The sequence below is a fragment of the Pelecanus crispus genome, chromosome 2 (assembly GCF_030463565.1).
Source record: "Pelecanus crispus isolate bPelCri1 chromosome 2, bPelCri1.pri, whole genome shotgun sequence".
NCBI classification, from domain to species: domain Eukaryota; kingdom Metazoa; phylum Chordata; class Aves; order Pelecaniformes; family Pelecanidae; genus Pelecanus; species Pelecanus crispus.
The window spans coordinates 169,792,735-169,816,859 of record NC_134644.1 but is presented as its reverse complement, the minus strand read 5'-3'; the positions used below and the strand labels follow the sequence as shown (position 1 = coordinate 169,816,859).

Sequence of the window (24,125 nt, the reverse complement as noted above, 5' to 3'; positions counted from 1 at the left end):
CTTCCTCTCTATGCAGCAGAGCCAAAGCAGCCTTGTGTGTTTTATTAGCTCCTACCCCAGTGCAATGGGAATAACTGTGCTGCCGATACTCGAACCTGCAGCCTTATGTTTCTCCTGTACTTTAAGGGAATTGCAATTGATGACCTGCAGTATGTAAAACAAAGATTTTTCTTTCTGTTTTACCTGTTTATAGGGCCCTGCTGGCAGCCCAGGCCCTCCAGGTGCCAGTGGGACCAAAGGAGAAAAGGTGAGTTGGGATGGGATGAACCAGAGGGGTTTGGACGCACGTTTGTTAGTTCCTCCTTGGGCAGCCATTGCTGGAAATATCAGGGCTGTTGGCCTAATATTGATCTCATTTGTCTATAAGTGAAACTTATATGCATTTAAATGTTTCACTTTTCTGATGTTGCTTCAGTCTGAAATGGGTATAAGTGAGTGCTAAATTGTGTCTGGTTATAGCTCCTCTACTGTTGGTTTAACCCTCATAGTGGGAGTAGAAGGAAGTAGAGAGTAGTTTCGCTCAGGAAATCTTCCTCACCTAAGAAAGATGAGTAGAAATGTCAATATGTTTGTGTAGATGCTGGTTTTCTGACACAGGAGATGTAGAATTGACTCAGAAAGTGCCAATCAAACAAGCCTAACCCTCCTACCTGCAAAATAATTATTCACTGCTCTCAGTGGCAATTTTGACCTCATTATTTTACAGAGTTATTAGACTTTCCAGGGCAGCCTTGTGTTTCCCTCTCTGCTAGAGGTGATGTTGTGATTTTGGTGTTTCCTACCTAGTTCTTTTGCATGAGTAGAAAGGCATGCCCGGTTCTGGGTTTTCTTTCTCCTTTCCTCCTCCAGATAAGGCAGTGAGCCTTATCCAAGAATGCAGAGATCAGAGGCAAATCTATTTCCCATTAATTTCCCACTCAGATTCAACAGGCACAGGTGGGGTTTCAGAAGCACTTACAAGCAGGGCCCATCCACTGTGGTGATAAGCAACAACAAGATCTTTGTGCTCCAACAAGTGTGCAGTAGAGAGCAGTCTTGAGTTCATCTGTATCTCAGAAGTGTCTGCATTTGGTGCTTCCAGAAGATGTTTAGCTCCTTGCTCCATTACTTTCAGTGCTGCTGATGTGTGTCTCTTCAGTCCTTCTGCCATAGTATGGGGTCTCTTTAGAATAAATAACAAACAGTAATTAAACTTGCCTTAAGAGGAAATAGCATAAAAGCTATTCTGGGTCATTCAGAGACCTACATGAGTAATGAATAAATAGAGTGTGAAAGGAAGCTATATGATAATTTTTGCATTAGTCTGTACCTAAAGTAAAGGAGATACCTTCTGGAGGCTTAATCTTAAAGCATAATAAATAGTGGACACTGCTGGAAAAAAATGTGCTGGAAGAAATTGATAGCCTGGATGGCAATAAATCATGTAAAGAGTGTGTAGCGTCTCAGTGTCCTGCAAATACTTATAGCGTGATTCTGCTCTATAAAATGACTTGGGAAAAATGGTACAATTTCTCACTTTTTTTTCTTTTTGCAAAGATATTTTGCTCATTAAGAAACAAACACATTTTGCCCCCTAAATATCCATCCTGCAGACTCTGTTAGGGATCTGAGCATCAGTCAGATTTATTTGTGTGGTATGTGTATGCTTTTGAAGCTCAAATTTAATGTTGTGGTGCATCCAGTGCATCATTCATTTTAAGTCACTAAATGTCATTAAAATCAATGTGTAACATCACAGTAACGCAGAGCGCAACAAGTTTCTGCATGTATTCATCTGCAGGGTAGGGAAAACAGAGTTAATTGGGATCGCATGTTCATAGCTATTAATTACGGGCTGGTATTGAAAACAAGAATGTACAACAGCAGTTGGAAAACGTGCTCAGAGGTTTGCTTTTGTTTTGTGTTATGTTATGTATTGTGCTATGTTGTGTTCTGTGTTATGTTACATTTATTCATTTCTTTTGTGTTTCCCTGCAGGGTGAACCAGGACTTCCAGGGCTGCCTGGTTCTTCAGTAAGAATTTTTCTTAGCTTTCTCAAACATTGTAGGCATTATTGCATAAGAAGAGAAGGTGGAAGCTGGGGGTGGGAGGACTTTACTAAATGAGAGATATTCTTAAAAGTTTTTTCAAAAAAAAGTGAAGTTTAAGGCAGTGAAGATCTTTTAAGAAGGCAAGTGGTGGGTTCCAACAAGGAGAATCACTGCCACAACTTTGGGAGATTTTGAACTGTGAAGATTAGGACTTGACGAGGCAACGAAAGCATTGCCTCATGTGCATCAGAGAAAGAAATACTGTGACAGGACTGTGTGTTTTCCAGGACAGTTGTTGAGTTGATGCCTAGTGGCCCTTGGAAAGTAGAGCCTGTGAAAGTTATAAAGCAAATGAAAGTTCAGAATTAAGTTGAATTACTGAGTGTTTGTGTCATGGGCTGGATGTGAGAGTTGGGAGGGGAGACGAAAAAAGAAAATTCTGATGAGGGGGAATGATCTTTCCTTGTATTATGTCTGAAAAAGTCCTGGTGGAATATGAGACAACTAGGAACTGATGTGCTGAAATCAGGAAAGCAGTGATAAAAAAGCAAACTGAGAAAATAGGGGAGGGGGGTTGATCTTTCCTGTGGCTCTAAATTTACATCCCTTTGTGCATCCCTCTGCCTTCAGCAAACCTTCACTGACTCCAGGTGCATCACTAGCAGGGACATAAGGATGTTCAGAGTTAGCGTTGTTGGTATGAAGAGGTCATCTCCAAGTGAATGGAGAAAGATTTACCGCAAAGTCTGCAGAGGAGAGGTCTAGAATTGGGTTGTGCAGGGGCTGGTAACAAAGCAGTCAGGGAGTATCCCTTTTACTTTCTGTGGTGGGTTGACCCTGGCTGGATGCCAGGTGCCCACCAAGCTGCTCTATCACTCCCCTCCTCAGCTGGAAAGGGGGAGAAAAATATGATGACCCCCTTTGCTCGGGGGTCGAGATAAGGAGAGGGAGATCACTCAGCAATTACCATCACAGGCAAAACAGATTCAAATTAGGGAAATGAATTTAATTTATTACCAATCAAAATCAGAGTAGTGTAATAAGAAATAAAACCATACCTTAAAACACCTTCCCCCCGCCCCTCCCTTCTTCCCGGGCTCAATTCAATCCTGAATTCCCTACCTCCTCCCCCCGAGCAGCGCAGGGGACGGGGAATGGGGATTGGGGTCAGTTCATCACACGTTGTCTCTGCTGCTCCTTCCTCCTCAGGGGAGGACTCCTCACACTCTTCCCCTGCTCCAGCGTGGGTCCCTCCACGGGGTGCAGCCCTTCAGGAGCAGCCTGCTCCAGCGTGGGTCCCCCGCGGGGTCCCCAGCCCTGCCAGCAAACCTGCTCCGGCCTGGGCTCCTCTCTCCACGGGGCCACAGCTCCTGCCAGGAGCCTGCTCCAGCGAGGGCTTCCCACGGGGTCACAGCCTCCTTGGGGCACATCCCCCTGCTCCGGCGTGGGCTCCTCCCCGGGCTGCAGTGGATCTCTGCTCCCCCGGGGGCCTCCATGGGTGCAGGGGCACAGCTGCCTCCCCATGGGCTGCACCAGGGCTGCAGGGGAATCTCTGCTCCGGTGCCTGGAGCACCTCCTGCCCTCCTTCTGCACTGACCTGGGGGGCTGCACAGTCCTGCCTCTCACATATTTGCCCTCCTCTCTCCCAGCTGCTGTTTCCTACCAGTTTTTTCCCCTTCTTAAATATGTTGCCCCAGAGACGCTACCACTGTCGCTGATGGGCTCGCCCTTGGCCAGCAGCAGGTCAGTCTTGGAGCTGGCTGGCGTTGGCTCTGTCGGACATGGGGGAAGCTTCTGGTGGCTTCTCACAGAAGCCACCCCTGTAGCCCCCCACTACCAAAACCTTGCCATGCAAACCCAATACGTTTTTAAAAAAAAAAGGATTAAAATTACGAAAATTAGGAAACAGCACTCTTGGACTGTTGGTGGAAAGTATTGAAGGGCCACTGAGACCAGCAACATTAACTTTAGCACTGTGCCAAAGAAGGACTGGGTGCTAAAGACAAGAATGAGAAGCTCCCTGTTCATCAAGAGAAAGGCAGAAGGCAGTTTCCTCACCCAGAATGTGGTAGAAAGCAAAGGAGGGAGAAAGGGAGAGCTCAGTAGCTTAGAGTAGACTTGGTAGTGTAGGTTAATGGTTGGACTGGATGATCTTAAAGGTCTTTTCCAACCTAAACGATTCTAGGATTCTGTGACTCTGGGTAAGAGCCTTTTACTGTCCTGCCTAAATGTGACATTAACGTTGCGACAGTGGTTGCCAAGAGATTTTGAAAGATATGTATAAAACCTGAAAATGAGCCTAAATTTCCAGGAGGTGGGTAGAAAACAGGCTGAGAAGACTGACGGCTGTCAGTCACAGCCATGGTAGCTTACATTGAGGAGCTGAAGGAAGGTCTGAATCAGGCACCATATCCAAAGTCAGCCTGCTGTTTTTATGATGCCTTCTTCATTCAGTATGACTTTGTAATTTAAAATAAGACAAGAGCCAGGGAATTTATTAACATTTATACCAATGAGATAATGAATTCAGTTCTCACTGTTCATACAGCCACACAAATCACTTCATAGGTAACTGAGTGAGCAAACCTTGTGTTTGTCAGAGCTGTTTAAATAGAAAGTATCCCCCAGCCTGCAGCGGGAATTGAGGAGCTGTAGCAGTTAGTGTGCATCTCGAGGGAATGGCAAGGGGAGAAAATTACACTGTGGGGAACCACCATACCCCTGGCACCTTTTGCGTTGTCTTTCCTCTTTTTCCCCTTTATGACTCTGCGTTTTTATTGCAGGTGCATACTGAAGGCCTGAAAGGAGAGCAAGTAAGAGAGATTTAATATCTATTCTTCCTTTGCAAGGATGCTTTTATGTAGTTCAACTGCCTGATAGATTACATTTTGTTTTAAAATAATGCTTCAAAAATAATGCTTCAAAATTAAGATGGGTAGAAGCATTGTCAGGACTTGTCAGCAACAAGTTTTCCTGTTTACAATAGGAAAATAGGAGAAAATAAACAGAAAGCAAAAGGGCAATGTCCTTTTCAGGTGTGGTGGAGCTAACATAAATGAGAAGTATGAATTAGAAAGAGTCAGCTATGCCATTCTTTAAGTCCAGGGATGTATTAATACAAAAGTTAAACTGTATTTGAGCTTTATGCTAAGTTTGTCTCTGAACATGGACACTCAAATAGGGGAAAAACACCAGTTGCTTCAGTCTGTTAGTGCTGCATATAAATAAAATATATTTAATTTTTTATTTTTTGTCCGTGTGTAATTTGTATTTTACTGTTATTTAATATAATGATATGCATCATATAAATGATACTTTAAAGCCCTTCACAGCTGTGCTGGCTTGGGGGAAATGCCCGTGGAAGCCTTTTTTGCAAGAATTCCTTTTCTCCACCATTGAACCCTAACCCACAGTGTTGTACTGGAATATCCAGGATAGCCCAGTGTCTTCAGTAGAGTTGCTGCCTTTAAAAAAACAAAGAGCCAGTTATGGATAGATGCCTGCTGAGTGTGGGTGGATCAGTCTGTGTGCAGTCTAATGAGTGCTGCTAATTCAAGTAGCTGAAGGGTTAAGGAGAAAACCAGCTGGTCTCTGCACTGGTTCTTTGGGACCTATGAGGAAAGCAGTGGTATAGGTCCTGTAAAGATGGCCAGGATGAGTAATGTGCCCATATAATTTTTCATACAGATATTTTAACACTTTTTTTTAAAAAACCTTTCTGTAGGGAGAGCCTGGGCCACGAGGACCACAAGGCCAGCCTGGACTTCCTGGACCTCCGGTAAGTTGTTTCTCTCACTGCTTGCAGTTCCCAGAAACTGGAACTCAGACTGGTGTGAGGCATACATGTGAAATCTTATACATTACTCAGGCACTAAGAACTTAAACAGTGTCCCCAGCCTCCTGTTTTCTTCACTGCTGAGAGAAGGTCTCCTGCTGTGGACAGCCACTCTGAACATACGGAGAAGGCACCCAGGACGTGGGCAGTCATTGCACAGAGGCAGACTTTGCCTCAAGGCTCTTGTCATGCAGAACCTGATTGTTTTTCTATTTCTAATGTCCTGAAGAGCTGTATGGGCATTCAGTACATCTCAGAGAGGCACTCAGTGGTAACTTGCAAGCTTTCATGTAATGAAAGTCAGAGAACGATTGCTGTAAAAGGGGTTGGCTTCATGCCACAAGGTCCTGGCTAAAATATTCTGTTGATGAAAAGTAAGAGTTGGGTATGTGTGTTTGTGTTTCAACACAATTTTTGTAACAATTTAGACATGCCAGCATTCTTACTTTTGACTTAATTGTAGCTTATTCTACTTATATTTTATAATCCAACTCTGCAGGATATCTCAGTTCAGACTGTCACTGCTGTCTCACTTGCAAATACTCTGTATTTTCTCACTTCTGAATTATTTGTTGTGTTTCACTGTTGATTGGGTTTTATAAAATTGATGACATTGTGAAGATGCGTTACATAGGTAAATCTGGTTTAAATTATGTAATATAGTTGTGTGCTCTGTATTTAATCAGGGCATTGTCACTTTTCTCTGTCCTGTTTTCTTATTCTCTTCTGCTCACAGGACAACATAATTACGAGGTAAGAGTTGTCTAGGTAGCCATGCAGTAATGGTAGCACAGAACAGCTAGGAAGTGGTTATATAGTTCATTAGTTCTTAATCAGTTAACTTTCTAAAACTCTTCACTTTTAAAGGGAGAGACTGGTCTGGAAGGCAAGCCTGGAGTCCCTGGTTTACCAGGTCAAAGGGTGAGTTGCTGTTTTGACTTAAAGTAAATCTCAAGAGCCTGGGGTCAGCTTTGCTCAATAAGGTTTGACCCACTTTACATATACATTTCTACTTATTTAAGGATCCTGGAGGCCCAGATCTTTTCCTCTATTCCTTTTGTATGGTTCAGCAACTTTTGGTACCTCTTGGAGTCCACAGATTGTATGCAGTACCCTGCGGGACCCTAGGAAAGTTTCTTTCTTGTCGTTTGCTCTCCTGTCTTTGTGTCTGCTCCTTGCTGCCAAGAGGATTCTTGATATGACTCTGAGCGTGTAAAGCCATGAATAATATGGACAGGCTGAAAGTTCAGAGAAATGCTGTTGCCCTGGAAGTCAAATAAGTGCAGACACTTGCAATGCTTATTACTTTCTGTTTGGTCTGTACTCAGACAGAAGCTCCCACAAAACGGGATGGTGTACCATTCACCAGCAGGAGCTTAGATAGTTTCCTCTTGTTAGAAAAAAGATTAGGTTTTCTCTGACTCAGAGTTATGTCTTGAAATATTCAAGTACTGACAAAAAGTAAATTTCATAGTGGGCCTGATCACACTGCATGAATGCTCTGAACCTGCCCTTCCTTGCTTCAGCCCATTCGTATGAAGAACACCTCACTAGACAACAGGTAAGAGTGGAATTGAGATACCTGTTTAACCTTTGTGGAGGTAGTCACTTGAGTCTCAGTACTGCTGTTTGATGGGCTACTTTTTTAAGTAGTCACAGAGACTTGATCATAGCTTAATCCGTAGAGATCATGGGGGCTGCCTGTAATGCTTTGCACTTGAGTCAGCACCAGTGCTGTTGAAGAGTGGGTGTGAAAGAGCTACCTGTGAGCATGGGAGGCTTATGGGCAAAGGACAGTACAGGAAAGAAATATATTCTTTGGTAGGTGGTTTTCTACAGACTTCCCATTGAAATGCATGATATTAAATTCAGCTGTAAGCTTGGCTTTGAGGAGTCTTCTTGGGAAGATGGGGCATGCAGTCTCATTTTAATGCCATGGTGGAAAAGGGCATTTACTTGTTTTCTTGTACTTTTCCAGTCTTTAGAAAATTTTACCTTACCACTTTAGCAAATAACTGTGCTGTGCTTTACTTATGAGTTGACAAGTTCTGAATTGTCCTGGTTTTAAAGCCTGCTGTGAAACATTGCTTCTTGAATGATTAATAGATCATATTAGCTGGGTAAAGGACAGTGATCTGTCAGGGTCTGCAACAGGACACAAAATGCTCCTGTTAATGATCATTTGATTAGAGATGTCATTTGATCCATACTGTCTTTGAATGTTTCCCTAGACTCTGTTGTGTCTAGCTAGTTAGACTTCTTCTCCTAAGGGTCTTTATTACTCACCAGACATCTTAGGCAGATAGATTTTTTTTTTTTAATTAAAGGCCATTCATTATTTAATTACTGAATACATGAAATGAATCAAAGTCCTGGGTTTGGTGGATCTACATGGATAATCTACATGTGGGAGAGAGAACAGATTAGCAGATACTACTGATTCACCATTAGTACAGTTCTTGACAAAGCACAAATATAAATCCAGACATTGATTACCATCTTACATAAATTTGGCTGCAGAAAGCATTTCTCTAGACAGGCGTAGAAGTTAAAATGCCAAGAGCAGAGATCTCCTCAAATATTTGTTTTAGTCTAGTTTTAAATGACTGGATGTGAGGTGAAGGCAGGCTTGGAAGCCACAGCTCAGAGCTGTAGCGAACCCCCTTGCACACAGCCAAACAAGAAGGCTCTCCAGCAGCATAGCCCAGTGATGAGGGCGTGGCCGGGGTCACGATGCCTCAGTTTCATTTGTGGCTCCAGCCCTGGCTTGTTGTAACACCTAGCTTGTTGATTGGATATTAGGAAAAAATTCTTCACTGAAAGGCTGTCAAGCACTGGACAGGCTGCCCAGGGAAGTGGCGGAGTGACCATGCCTGGCGGTATTTAAAAGATGTGTAGATGTGGTGCTTAGGGACATGGTTTAGTGGTGGATTTGGCGGTGTTAGGCTAACGACTGGGCTCGACCTTAAGGGTATTTTCCAACCTAAATGATTCTATGACTCTGTTCTGAGACATTCACATATTTTCACCTCTGTGCCCCCTGTAAATAGGGGTAGGACTGTAAGGCTATACAAGTATGTGAGCAAACCAAACAGCCAGAGCAGCGGTGTAAGCGTGGGTTTGTTCAGCCCTGAGCATGTTCCCCAGCACACCTTTGGATCATGCCAAGTAGTTGTCTCCCACAAATGTCCCTGCATTGCAGGCTGACTGATCTGGCAGGCTGGATGACAAAGGCCGTCTTCTTTTGTGAGAAGGAGAGTTTAGCTGCATGAACACAAGCTCCTGTGCTTTTTGCACGTGGAGCCCTGGCCCATTGTATTTATAGAATCATAGAATTGTTTAGGTTGGAAAAGGCCTTTAAGATGATCCAGTCCAACCATTAACCTACACTACCAAGTCCACTTTAAACTAATCAAGGGTAGACTAGACTAAACCATGTCCCCAAGTGCCACGTCTACCCGTTTTTTGAACACTTCCAGGGATGGTGACTCCACCACCTCTCTGGGCAGCCTGTTCCAATGCTTGACCACCCTTTCCCTGAAGAAATTTTTCCTAATTTCCAACCTAAACCTCCCCTGGCACAGCTTAAGCCCATTTAGCATACATGTAGCCTTCTTCATTGTGATAAGGACAGAAGAATCAGACATAGCTAGAGGCAGATTTGGGACTACTTTTCAGTATTATTAGCAGACCTATGCAGAACAGATGAAGATCACTAACCGTCTGCTTGGCTGGTCCCTCTGCTGTTTTATACAGGGGGAGGGTTTTCAGACATAATGCTACACCAGCTTCTATCTCCGGAAAATTTGGTTCCTGAGGTACTTTATAACTCTTCTGCACTAATATCCTGTAACATAAGGGACAGATTACAATGCAAGATTGACTTCAGGAACCTCTTAAGCATCATGGTGCAAAGGGGCTGATGTAAAATAGTCACCATTGTGCAGTATGATTCAACCTCAGTTTTGCTTTATGGTCCTCAACCAAGATGTAAATGAAGTCGGCACATGTACAGAGCCCCTGTCCTGACTCAGGGATGCAGATATGACCATTTGTTGGGAGTTCTTAGAAGCCTGCAGTACTTCAGCTAGATGTAATGCAACTGACACAAACTACTAATGGAATAAAGATGTTTGGAACCATTTCATAGAGGAATACATGTCTCATAATACAGACAACTGGAAGTGAAGGATCCTGAGCTGTGCAAGGACAGAGGCAATGTTGGCTGGTGTTAGAAATACGATGCAGGAGCCACCTACACAGTGTGTAGATTTCACAGAAGATGACATATGTGCCAAATACCCTAGTGACAGTTTGGCTGACAGGAATAGGGTCATACATTTTGGGAAGATTTCTAGGAAAAGAGGAAGTATGATATTCTTTTAGCCTGAAGTTGCTGTTCCTGGTATTGCTGAAGAAATAAAAGAATACATGGGATAGTACAGTTGCCAATAAAGAAGGCATATTCTTTATAGAGTCACCATTTGAGTTATAGTAAAGAAAGCATCAGTTTAATTTCTTAGGATGCCTACTGAAAGCTTAGTCTTTCATTTAAATGCATTCATTATACTTGCATAAAAATCTTTCCATCACCTCTGCTTAGACTGCACATTTCTTGGAGCAGTTGCAGAGGCTTCTGCTGATGTGTGGTACAAGTATGGCTGAATAACCAAGTGGGGTGAAGAAGCCCTGTCGTCAAGCCCTTCTGATGAGCCAAGGCTTCTTCTGGCTTTGGTATTACAGATTGCTTAAGACTGTGTTACAGATTGCTTAAAACCATGCTTAAGACCAAGTGGTGTTCCCCAGGGCTTGGTATTTGGGCCAGTTCTATTTAATATCTTTATCAATGATCTGGATGAGGGGATCGAGTGCACCTTCAGTAAGTTTGCCGGTGACGTCAAGTTGGGCAGGAGTGTTGATCTGCTTGAGGGTAGAAAAGCTCTACAGAGGGATCTGGACAGGCTGTATCGATGGACTGAGGCCAACTGTATGAGATTAAACAAGGCCAAGTGCTGGGTCCTGCACTTCGGTCACAACAACCCCAGGCAATGCTACAGGCTTGGGGAAGAGTGGTTGGAAAGCTGAGCAGCAGAAAAGGACCTGGGGTTGTTGGTCGGCAGCCAGCTGAACATGAGCCAGCAGTGTGCCCAGGTGGCCAAGAAGGCCAACAGCATCCTGGCTTGTATCAGGAATGCTGTGGCCAGCAGGAGCAGGGAGGTGATTGTCCCCCTGTACATGGCACTGGTGAGGCTGCACTTTGAATACTGTGTCCAGTTTTGGGCCCCTCACTACAAGAAAGACATTGAGGTGCTGGAGCACATTCAGAGAAGGGCAACGAAGCTGGTAAAGGGTCTGGAGCACAGGCCTTATGAGGAGCGGCTGAGGGAACTGGGGTTGTTTAGCCTGGAGAAGAGGAGGCTGAGGGGAGACCTTATCGCTCTCTACAACTACCTGAAAGGAGGTTGTAGTGAGGTGGGTGTTGGTCTCTTCTCCCAAGTAACTGGCAATAGGACGACGAGAGGAAATGGCCCCAAGCTGTACCAGGGGAGGTTTAGCTGCCCAGGGAAGTGGTTGAGTGACCATCCCTGGAGGTGTTTAAAAGACATGTAGATGTTGTGCTTAGGGACATGGTTTAGTGGTGGACTTGGTAGTGTTAGGTTAACAGTTGGACTCAATGATCTTAAGGGTCTTTTCCAACCTCAGTGATTCTATTTATTCTATTTTACGTCTCTGTTGCCTTTTGAGGGCTTGCTATCTGCAAGCACTGAGAACTTTAGAAATAGCCCAGCCATACCCAGCAGGTCATCTCCAAGCAGTTTAGAGCTTAGAGAGTAACCACTCTGTTACTCTCAGACAACTTTCCAGAAGTTGTGGACAAGAAAGCAGCATGCTCACAGCTGTTCTCAAAAGCATAAAGGTTGCTGGTGAGTCACAGAAAGTGTGCCTGAAGGCTAGGATTTGATGCTGTGCAGGAGGATGGGGTCTGAGGGAGCAGAGGACAGACTGAAGAAGACGTTACAGGACCATAGTTTGCATTAGAAAAGACAGACTCCTGAGATAACTGAAGAATGTGCTAGAGCGTCTTCCTAATGTTTTATTTAGAAAAAAATTAAACGAGATGTGTTTGGGGGCAGAGAGTGAAGGGGGTATTGTGCTCTAAAAAGAGCTGATGGTATTATAGAGATCTGATTGCCAAATTTATCATAAGCTAATCTTGCTGCATATGAACCTCTCCCTCCTGCAGCCCATTCCCAGGAGCTTCAGTAAGGAGCATGTGTTTTCAATGTAATTAGAATAATGTACACTTACAGACATAGTCTTTAAAGTGGAAAGCTAATTGGAGGGCAGCTTACATTTTGGGGAGTGGCTCAGTAGTGGAAACACACTCATACGAGCATAAACTGGGAAGGCAGATCATCTTTTGGGCATTTTAAAGCACTTCTCTGTTAGCCTGCTTTAGTTGCAGGTCTTGAAGTGTTTTATGGGCACAGAAGAAATGTGCAGTCTCCTCAGTACATCTGCTGAACTGCTAATCTGACAATTCACGTCCGTCCTTTGATCCTGTCTGGGGGCAGGAGATTCCAACCTGAACCAGGCAACTGGGTTATGTTCATTTTGTTAGCCAGCTTCTTCCAAGTGCCTGGCACCTGACATCTATATTTTGACAACGATACCCTCATATCAAGAGCACACAGTGGGAAGAAAGAAGCTTTGCTGTTCTCATCTGTCCCATAAGACCTTTGAGTGATAGACAATACTGTCTCTCTGATTTTACTAAAACTGCCTGAAAAGAGGTAGCACTCTGAAAGTCTGTTTTAATTCTAGGGTGGTTTTGTGGGGATTTTTTCCCCTCTTCCTGTCCTCCTCTTTCTTCTGTGAAACTGAAGAGAATTGAAAGTGCTTTGATTCTGCTCTTAAGGTGTTTGACATTTGATCTACTCAAATATCTGTTGGAAATAAACCCAACTTTTTTTGCATGATAGACACAAAAGCTGCAGATGTATGACATGCTCCTGGAAAGCATGCAGATCTTTGGGTAATCTAGCCTAAACGTAGGGTTCTTCTGAAGTGTGCTCCACATAACTTGGATTTCAAGAATTTGCCTCTTACTGAAATGATGCAAGTTCATTCAAGTGATTGAAATTTCAGAAGGAAACCAAAAGAAAACATCTATTTATCCTATAGCAGTACTTTCCACATAGGCATGAGGTAGCAGTCACCTAGATCCATTTTGAGTTTGATGTGTTGCACTGCAGCCTAGTTTTCTAAATTTGCATTGTCAAAATTTTTCCATGATCAAAGAACAATAAGTGCAAAACAAAAAACCAAACCAAAACAAAACAGAAGTCCCATAGGATAGTAAGATTAGTCTTATGGCTAAAAAAAATTGGAAAATATCTTTTTAAAATAGTAACCTTTAATTAATATCCTTCTCCATGATTAAGACTCCAATGTACATGAGTCAGGCAGATAAGTAATAATAATTCCCCTTTTTTAAATTTACTTCATGCACCAAATAATGTATGCAAAGCACAGAATGAGAGTGAGTTGACTGTAGAAACAGAGATAACTTAGAAATATCTTACTGCAAGACCCTTTTTTTTGTGAGCTATTTGCAAAGTTTGGTGTTGCAGTCTGTCAGGTTGGAAGGAAGACAAACAGATGCACCTCCAGGAGTGAGTTACAAAGGGATGTCTTCTGCATCTTTAATTCAGCTGTCATGTTTCAGCAGGTTTTCATGTTCATGTGTCCACATCCCCTGAATGTTTATCCCCGAAGTCAGAGCTGCACCAAAAGCTTAACAGACCTTTCTCAACTCTTTACAACTAGATTAGGAGGCTATAAGTCTCAGTAAGTGCTACGTATTTGTTTTGCAGTAGAGTCTAAAGGGTCCTGTTAAAACTAGGGACTACTGGGTTCAGGGCAGACCCTCCACCCAGAAGAGATGTGTCAAGAGCACTTGCCAATACATGAAAGGTTTATCCCTGTTAGCTGTCATGGGGGAGATAAATTTATCAGATCCCTGGAGGGCTGCTGAGCTCTTTGTGCGTTTGATGGTGGGACAGAAATACAGGTATTTGACTTTCCCCTTGTTGACTCATCTCTCTCCTGTCTAACTGGGTTGTTGCATATGAAGCTGCTGTTCTGGCCAGTCACAACTTGAAATGGGCAGTCAACACTGGTTCAACTCTTATTTCTCTGTGTATGAACTCCCCTTGATTTGAACAACCTCAGACTCTCAGGGTCCAAGGGAAGGAGATAGTTGATTGGTATCTCCAGGGGCAGATGCATAAATAATCCAGGAGAGAGAGGAGAATAAGTTTGCCCAGCAAACTAGGTAGACTTTTTGGAAGAAGCCAGTCCCAAGGTGCAATCTCTCTTAATGTCCAGAAGACCTTACAGCCCTTTTTTTTCTTTGTCACAAGAGCCCCCATGATCAGCCATCAGCTGGCCAACGCTGATGGTATTTGCATCCTCAAGCTAGGGAGATGCTCTCACTTCATAATTTACTGTCATTATCTAATACATATGGAGACTGTAAAAGGCTGGTGCCTTCACAGAGCTCAAACATTGATTAACACTGCTGGATTTCTTCTGGCTTCTCTAGTAATGCAGAGGTAAAAGGACAGGGCTGAAAGGGACAATCCTAGTATCCCACCTCATTTACAGAGGAAATAGTTGGCATTTATGCTAGTAGTCATATTCGTTCACAATTAAGGATGCTTCCTATGTACTTTGTACCAAATCCACTTCTGTTCCTGGGGCCAAACCCTAGTGAAAAACATGCTATGAAAATATATGGCCCTTCTGGCTATTGGACAGCAAGATGAGAAACAGTCTTGGGCTATGATACCTTTCAAAATTTACCCTCTAGCAGAGTGGAGCCAACATTTTCCCTTGGTTTCCTGTCTTCTGTATGGTAGAGACCTTTCTGATGGATGGTTGTATTCATATATATTTGTGTGTGCTTGACATGTTCACATGACATTGCCTGCCCTGGCAAAGTTCAGCTGTGCAAAAATCAAAACGTAAGCAAATGAACAAAAAGAAGGAAAAAGGGATTGATGGTGTAGATTAAACCCAGAGTGAAACTGTAATTGTCAGTGAGGTAAATATATCCATTTCCAACACACATTTTTAACTGTGCTATTGTTCGAATTGCTGATGAAGGCAAATAACATATATTTCATATAGTCAAAGGGTACACATTCTTACATATCTAGCTGATTCTTACTATAAGTAACAGAGCATAATTGCTGGTTTTCTCTGTCATATTATTAGGTGATGTGACATTTCGCTGAGCTTTGCTCTCATAGGTATAATTTCTCCCAGCAAGTATTTCTGTACTTTACAGATAGGCTGTAATGTTATGGAGCATCTATCTGTTGTAGTTTGGTTTTGGCTAAAGTCTGAGTGGCCAAAATGTCCCCTTCACAATGGGAAATTACACTCTCAGCCTCTCTGTCCGTATAATTATATGCTGCTTTAAGGGATTTCTCAGTGTTTTGAAGAGCACCAAAGTTTCTCAGCATTATACCCAAGGAAGGGGTAGGTTCCTTTCACATGTCTCATTGCTGCTGCAGAGCAGAGTGCCCAGCCATCAGTATGGAAACAGAACAGTATATGCTTGTCATAGGAGGTAAAATATGTCCTTCCTCCACCTTCTTGGCTTTTGAGATGGGTTTGGGGAGAAGGTGGTGCTGCTACAACCTTCCTCAGGTTCCCCAAATACTGTTTTACAGGTGGGACCAAGTTTCCAAAAAGCAGCAGTTCAGCAAACTGTAACAAGATAATGCCCTTAAACTATAAAGCTGCTAAAGCCACACCCTTGTGGACTTCCAAAATAAGGTCTAGGTGTACTAGTCACGTCTCTTCACTTGCAAGGTTACAAGGCTCATTGAGATTTTGTGCCCTGAACACTAATGTATGTATCACCCATTGTGGTTTTGTGTAGAGTACACAACAGCGTGTGTTCATGCTCTCCAACTTGCAATACGTGTGTGACTACTTGCGGAGCTAATTCCATTACGTTCCTTCAAAGGGTTATCAAAAGTGTGTATATCCAATTCCTGCCTCTAGTGCAGTCTCTGAATTAGTCTAAGAAGGTGCAAAAACATTACAAGGGGAGGTATAAGGCGGGTTGTAATTATGCCCAGTGACCAGCGAGGTTGGTGGGACATGGAGGAATCAGTTACACAGTGTTGTATGCTGGCCTCAGTGTTGTAGCTGTGGAACCAGACACCTTAATGCACGGCTCCCATGTTGAAGCTGGAGGTGGCATGCAGTCATACTCATCTCCCATGTCTGGCCACACACGCTGCACCCTGCATGCTCTATTCATAAGCTTATTTATTTATTTAAATGCAGATTTTAACAGTGTCCCTTGCATGGTCACCTTGGCAGTTGGCAAAATGAGCATCTTTAACTAGGAAACACATGTTGAATCATGTGGTGACGTGAGTCCTTCAGGTTAAAAATGGGCTCCTTTTGGCTTTGACAAGCAAAGAAGTGATGGATTTTGAAAAAGTAGGAGCACTCATGAGTGTACAAGAGTGCATGCACATAGTGCATGTACTTGAGTATATAATGCAGATTTTTATTGGTATTAGGGAAATGGAAAAAAAAGGTCACTTCCTGGAAATGACTACAAAATTCTTCTGATATCCAAGGGCCTTATAATCACTCCTTTAATTTTTTTCTTAAATTCTTCTGTATATGACAGCTGCTTTTTTTGTTATGAGAAAAATAAGCAAAAGATCAGATACTGACACACCAGGTAATGAAATTCAGTCAAAACCAGGGAAAAGATGATGAAAATTCAGGGGTTTCATGATGTTTTTATTTTTTTCACTCATTTACCTCAGAAGGAATAATATAAATTGTTTCAGGACATATTTTAATAAAGAAAAATAAAGGGAAAATTATATATCTGATTCGTATGACCAATCACATCACCAGTGACATGAAACTTGCTTAGTTTACTATCCTTCTAAAAAGAAAATTAGTTTGGGTGAGAAGTAGAAATGAGGGGGGGGGAAATCACTTTTCTCTGTCTCTCAGATCTTTACATGACTCCTCTTGTACCCTGCTAGTATATTACTAGCAACCTCAGAAGTATTAATGATTCAGTGCCTATTAAATGGCAGGGAAGGAAGGATTCTTTTTACAAGAAAGCTGAGTCGCAAAATATGTGACCTGCCCAAAGTAACGCAGAAAGTCATCTGTTGAGTTCAGAAGCAAATCCAACCTCTGCCTTGACTTCAGTGCTTCAGGCATCCTTACTACATCCTTTCTCCTCTTTGTTTGTTATGTAGGACTTTTTCCTTGTGAACTATTAGAGGTCAAACCCATGGGGAACACCGGTGCCGCAGCATCCGTATAGGTGAACTTATCTTAAGGGTATACTCCAGGTCCTGGCTTGTCCTTCCCTTGCACCGGTGAAGCTCTCTGGTTCATCTGGAGGAATCTTCTTTTGTTTGCAGAGGAGTCAGTGAGCTCTGTCCCTTGGTGGTAATGCCAGCCTTCGTTAGAGATGCCTCATGGATTCCTGTTTTCTGGCTTAGAGATTGTGAATCTTTTATGTTCACCCATGCACCAGAGTTGTTAATTATTTTCTTTCTTAATGCATGAGGCAGTGCAAGGAACACAAGGGGCATTGCTTGGCTTTGCTGGGGAGGTGTGAAGGGCTAGACTGCAGCAAGGAAAGTGCCTCTCAGCGTGTCTACACGTGGTACCTCCCTTGGCTGCATCTCAGCACTGCGGCTTCTCTGACCCTCTGTGGGCAGCACCCAGGTGGGGCTGCAGAGCGTAAGAGGTGCCAAGACGTGCATGAGACAAACGCTCATCTGTGGGAGCTGTTATCACAATCTGGAGAGATACAGACCTGCCGAAGTCAACTGGAGTTTTACATCCAACTGGTGTCTGCTGCCTTCGTTTCTAGCCTTCATGTTTTGTGTGCCCACATTATGGTGATTTACCAGTTTTGGGGTGAAAGACTTTGGAAAGTCAGTAGCAGTCTTTGCCCTGGTGTCTAATATTTTCTCTATGTTGAACACGCAGGGTAAAAAGGGAGAACCTGGATTCCCAGGAATCAATGGTCTGATCGGCCCTCAGGTAAGTGATGATCTCTTCATTTTCATATAACATGCGGAAAAACATATTTTGTGACAACAGGTGACTTGGAACCACAATGCAGCATGCCGTGACCTTGTTCTCTTCCAATTCGCAGTCTTTGAAGTTGGTGTTTCTCCTTTAAGAGCCAAACTAATTTATCCTGTTGTGATTGAGAGAAGTCTGCCTGTCTGGCAGCAATTACTTTTACCTTCCACAGTTTTTCAGCATCTTTGAACAGGGACATAAGGAGCTGTTTTGTATGTGATTTCCCCATTGTTTGTGTATAGAGCAGTATCATTCTGGAGGGAAAACAATGATTTGTGTTTTGTAATATTTAGGGCAGTATCTCAGTTAATTGTTGGCTGTGTGAATTGGCAATTGCAGATATACCTCCTGTGCTGCAGTCTTGAGGGAAGAAGCAGTTTAAAAGGTATTTGCTATTCAGAAAGCACACGTCTTTGAGCACAAGACTCTTTTTGTGGCTTTGATACTCACATTTCTACTTGTTATAGAGTGATAGGTGTTGGCTTATTGGGGAATGTAGAGACAGGGGTTTAAAACTAAATGTTTATTCTTCCCGTGAGGAAGGATGTCTTAAGTTAATGACTCCTTAGCTCCTTTTTTTAAAAACTTTTGGCTTTAGTGCTCCAAATTGCACCATCTGTAACATCATAAGGGCAAAATAGTGCTGTGTGTGTTAAGAGTCGTCAGAGAGGATTTGGCTCCACCTTGGATCAACCCATTCTGCCCTGTATTATAATAACACTGCCACTTGCCTCTGGGTTGGTTTCTTGCTAACTTTGTAACCAAATTCAGCTGACGAAAGTCACTTTGTAAGGTCAACCATGCAATAAAAAAAAAATCTACGGGAGTATCCTCAAGCAGGAAAGATGAAACCTCACTTTAAACTGACCACTCAGGATAAAACTGAGCATTTCATTCATTCCCTTTTCAATAATAAATTAATAAACTGGATCTTTGGCTTTGGGATTTTGCTTCAATAATCAGTTAAATTATGGGCAGGAATGAAAAGCCTCCATTACTACAGCTGTTGGTGATGTATTGCAACAAACAGCACACTGCTGGACAGCAGATGCTGTTTTTTCATTTATTTCCTCTGGCAAGCTATGCCCTTGTAACCAGAAAGCATGATCTAGAAATGGTTTCTGTGGCAGACGTTTTGTAATGAGCTTTTCACATGTCTGTGGAGGATGTCAGAGAGGCAATCCAAGGGCTTGCCACTCTGTGCAGGTGAGGGCCCCTGCGTCCAGCTGGGAACCTTACCCTGCAAAACACCACTTGATACTGGTTTACATATTTTTAAGACTTTTTCCTTTGATACAGTGTCTGGTTTGCAAGTATTTAATCAACAGCCTTCAAGAGGAATGAAGACAGTACTTCTAATAGATTTAAAAGATTTCTTCCCCCCTGCCATTGGATAACATTAAAAGGTCCCCTCAAGCCTTCTGAACCACTGGGAGAGGCTTTTCCTTGCTTTTGGGGAAGATTTTTCTCCATGCATTATTTCTCAGATATCTAACACTATCCATCCAAACAATGTCACACTTGCTCAGCTCAGGTTCCCTGCAACTTTTAAAAAATATATGTGCATGTGTTAGCAATTTTATAAATGTATCTGAGAAAATTGCTGACATAGCATTAAGTAATTTTCCTTTCTGCACAGGCTAAATAAAGTTAGCAAATTTTATGTTAATTAAAACCGCATATAATGCTAGCCCCATCGAGGGATACTTAAACTGACTGTTCCTCCAAGCTAACTGTAAAAATGAAAAAATATTGTTCCTATTCCTGCAGTGGCACTCTGTTCTGGACATATTACTGCAGATTTCCATATTTCTGTTTGGAGAAAATGCTTACTTTGTCAACATTTTTTTTTCTTAATCAGACTATGCCCCAAAAATAGCCAAGAAGAAAAGCAGTTTCCTTATGCTGTAGTTACGTGGATATTCTTCCAAGTCATGTCTGGAAGTCTGTGTCACCTGTTCCTGTGCTATCTCCATGGTGTTGAGGGCCAGCTGATTTGAGTTGGCCATACATGAACTAGATTAGAACACTAAAATAACCTCCCTTTCCTCTGCTATTTTAAATTTAAATATACTTTTGTTTTCTGACCTGATTCCCCCCCATTGATAGCTGTACGGGCAAAAGGAAGGAGTGGATACAGCAGCTGTAGATGGTACATTGTTGCTGAAAGACATAGAAAAGACCGTCTGAAGTTATTATTGGACTTTGTCAAGAAAAACAGTTGCTGTCATGCTCAGTCCAACTGAGAAGCCACAGAAGTGTCAGGCAGCTGTACAAGGGAACCAACCTGAGGGCTACTCTGGAGCAGGGTCAGCAGATCCAGTGATGAAACGCAGTTGAGACCATGTCAGTCTGACTCTCAAGGGCCATTGACTGAGTGTAGTCACATTTGAGAGTTAATTTAAGTGTCAGATCCTGAAGCAGCAGCTAGGAGGCAACTTCTCAGCTAGCCTGTTTTGTGACAATAGGGTAGCCCTAGTTTTGCCTCTCTCCTTGAACACACCGACTCAAACTAAATTTTAATCCAAAAAGATTTTAAAATGGTTTTTTCCTTCTAAATCAGCTGTGGTGGTAAACTAGTCCATGTGCTTATTTGCTCCATGTTGTCCAGTCAGCACCTCCAAAAATGAGTATTTATTTTCCAGGGACTTTTAGAAATGGTGCATCTTGCAACATCATTAAGCCATGGAGTAGACACTCTGGGTCTTATTTCCCCTCTGGATATGAATGATTTTCCTGCAGCAAGGACACAGACATCTGAACTCATAATGTGTTTATGTTGTTATTATTTATTTGTACTATTTTCATTTCCAGGAACCTTAATCATGGGCCAAACTTCTATTGCAGTAGACTGTTCAAATGCAGACTGAAAAATGAGCATTTCTGTAAAGCACTTTCAGTTGAAATAGATGGATGGGTACCAAGCACAGGAAACAACGAGGCTATGCATTTCTGCATGGTCGCCCAAGATCTCGGTATACGTTGCCTATCCCATCATCTGTTGATAGCAAGAGTTCAGAGAAGGGGCTGAAGGCAGTTGATGAGGTACCTTTGCAAATGCTTTTCTAGGCATGAGGGGTATACTGAGGAGGAAGGAGATCTGCAGTTAGGCAGTGTACGCTGTGAGCTGTGTTTGCAGGCTCAGCAGAGAGGGGAGCTGATGCCCCAGTGCTAACCAAGGGCTCAGACACTCTGATGTCTATCACTGAATTACCAGGGCTGGGATTCAGCTCCAAATGGAAGCACTTGTTGGGTTAAGGATGGGGATGCAGGTGTCTGAGCTCCTGTTGGTGAAGATCCGGTTAATATCATCAGTGGAGCCTGAAGCTCTCCTAAAGCACGTACCAACAAATTGTCCACTGGGCCGCTCTCTAGATTCCCTGAGCAGAGCAGGTACATGCTGTCCACCTGTGAGATAGCAAAACAAATCAAAACTCTTAGTGTTTTAAACAAAAATGCCATACCTCACACTCACAGCATCTCTTGGCTGTTACTGAGGTTTGCCTTATGCTGGATATCCTGGTGGTATAATGAAGACCTGTGAGGAAGACCAGTACAAGCTGTGCCTTTTATGGTCATGGCTGGCAGTGATTTAATTAGTATAGACTTGTCTGTAGGGTGTGAGCTCAAGACCAGCTTTTCTTAAGTAATTCCGGAGATAAATTATATCCTTTGAATGCATGGTGTCCTTAACGTCCTTTTTATAATGCAAGTTAATACTGCACAGTGTAAGAAAAGAATATAGGCTTCGGCTGCAAAGCTCAGATTGAATTCAAACCATGCCAGTGCTGCTTGAAAGTTGAAGATATTGCTCAGAGCTATCTTTAATAATATCTGTACCTTTAACAAAAATTTAAAAAAAGGTCTTCACCTGTGCAGAACACTAGTAATACTGAAATGAAAGACCATAAGGGACTTTTTTTGTTGTTTTTCTCATCTGCTGCACTGACTCAGTAAACAAACTCAAAGCAAACACATAGGGAAATAAATCTTCCTCTGTAGACAAAAGAGATCATGTCCATATCTTACACTAAGTGATGAAATTAAACAAATACTGCCTTTCACTGGGAGCAAGAAATTCTTCTGGAGAGACTGCTATGCACAAAGTCAACTTTATGCAGTACTTTTGCAGAGCCAGAAAGACAGTTCCGAGAATTTTTGTTGAAAAATATTTATTTTAAAAAATAATGTTGGTACTCCAATTACAATGCCACCTGGTGAAATAACTGGAGACCTCATCTGCTTATGAATTATGGCACTGTCACTGAAGCTGACTATAGAGCATGCATCATAGGTAAATGCTCAGATCTGTTGGCTCTTTAGGCTTTTGGTTTTCAGTGTCACCAGCAACAGCCTTTTTCTGTATCCTCTTACCTTTGTCTTGGTTTGTAAGGTAGGATTTAAGCACCAGAGAGCAATATGGTGCTCTAACACAGCATTACTGAAAATAATTCACAGTGGTTGTGCTGGTGGATACTGTAGTGCCTGGGGTGAGAAATGAAGAGCAGATTTGAGGAGCTGATCCCAGAACCCATTCAGATGCAGCAGAGGAGAATTGGAGAATTGGAGTAGCAAGGGACATAGTGAGACACATGGACTGCTCCACAAAACTGTCTGCAACAGCCTCATTTCTGATGGGAGAGAAGTGGAAATAAAGGGGAGACAGTGCAAAGCCAACAGGAAGGGGCTGTGGGGACTTTCTGAGAGGCGAAGTTGCAGGGAGTAATTGGTTTTGAAGTGGAGACAAGCACAGACACTGGAGGGGAAAAGGCTGTCAGCACCGTAGTTATGCATTTTGCTATCATTATGGCAGCAGACAGGATGATCCTGCATGTCCCAGAGGTTCTTCTTGTTCATAAAGCTGGCACATTGCCTAAAAAGCCCAGACCACAGTCTGGTTTTATATGGATTAAGGGCTTATCTAAGCCTTTCTTATAGTGTAAGAGAATCCAGTCATCAGTATGGAATAATATACAGAAAATATGTCTGTGAAAGCTTTGCCTCCAGAGGCAGATATCTGGAAAAGCCATCAGACTTCAGTTTCCGTCTTGGAATGGCATTTTTTCACCTCCCTCTAAAACATAGCCATCCCTTCTTTCATGGAAAAGAGATTTAGTCCAAGGAGCCTACTGATGTAGTCACAGACAAAAGATTTTGTTCCTTTTCAGAGCTTCCTTAGGGAGTGCAGAACCTAATTCTTAATAGCTCTGCCTTTTCCAGCCTGTCTTTCAGCAAGGTACACAGTGGAAGAGGAGAGCATCCTTTAGTGGATCCTGGAGGACAGGCACAGCTGTTCCTCCAATACGTAGAGTGTCAGATTTCTTTCCTGAGAACTGTCCCTGCATTACATCGTCTAAGGAATGGAGCTGGATGAAACACAAGCCTGAAAAAATGCCCCCCCCCAATGTTTTTAAAGATGTACCACCCCACGACACACACAGCCCCCTCTACACACTATTTGGATTTTAGTGAACATTTGAAATCTTTTTATTTCAAAACAACAGTTTGAAAATACTCTGGTTTAAACATTTTGATAAAAGATCCATGTTTTGCATTTGTTTTCCAAACTGAGTTTGTGTAGTCCTGTTTTCGAATAAAGTTTTCATATATCAGTTTTTGCTTCAGCATCTAGGAAGCACACATCAGAGTCTTTACCAGACAGAAAAAAACCACTCCATGATATTTACTTCTAGATCAGAGTTTTAAAGGGACAACACTGGGGACTGGATTTGGGACAGGGACTCCCATCTGTACAGTTCATCAAATGACCTCTGAAAAAGGTGATCCTTTAAATCAGGTACTTTCATCTGGATTCAGTTAAAAAAGGGAAGCAAAGAAAACAGATGGCGTGAGATTTTTGGGTTAAGTATTACAAGCTGTCCTGCTGCTGCTGTTTTATGGGTTTTTTTTAAATCACAAATAAATGCTGTCAGTTTTGTCCTTTTTAAATACTTCAAAAGAATAGTCCTTGCTCTGAGGTATACTCAGAAGTCAGGAGAAGGGCTACAATAACAGAAATTTATATACAAGTGAAACTGATTTGCTCTGGACAGTAGCAAAAGGGAGGGCTCTATAAAGGACATTTAAGATGTATTTTTGC

General features: G+C 42.5%; 1 protein-coding gene across 1 annotated transcript in view; it reads left to right on the top strand.

The window, feature by feature from the left end:
• Positions 1-24,125, top strand: part of COL22A1 (collagen type XXII alpha 1 chain) — a 219,428-nt gene that overhangs the window by 130,588 nt on the left and 64,715 nt on the right. Inside the window, exons 17-23 of the mRNA XM_075705826.1 lie at positions 194-247; positions 725-733; positions 1,978-2,013; positions 4,815-4,844; positions 5,756-5,809; positions 6,734-6,787; positions 17,927-17,980. Of these exons, the coding sequence (XP_075561941.1) occupies positions 194-247; positions 725-733; positions 1,978-2,013; positions 4,815-4,844; positions 5,756-5,809; positions 6,734-6,787; positions 17,927-17,980 (291 nt within the window). The remainder of the gene's footprint in view (positions 1-193; positions 248-724; positions 734-1,977; positions 2,014-4,814; positions 4,845-5,755; positions 5,810-6,733; positions 6,788-17,926; positions 17,981-24,125) is intronic.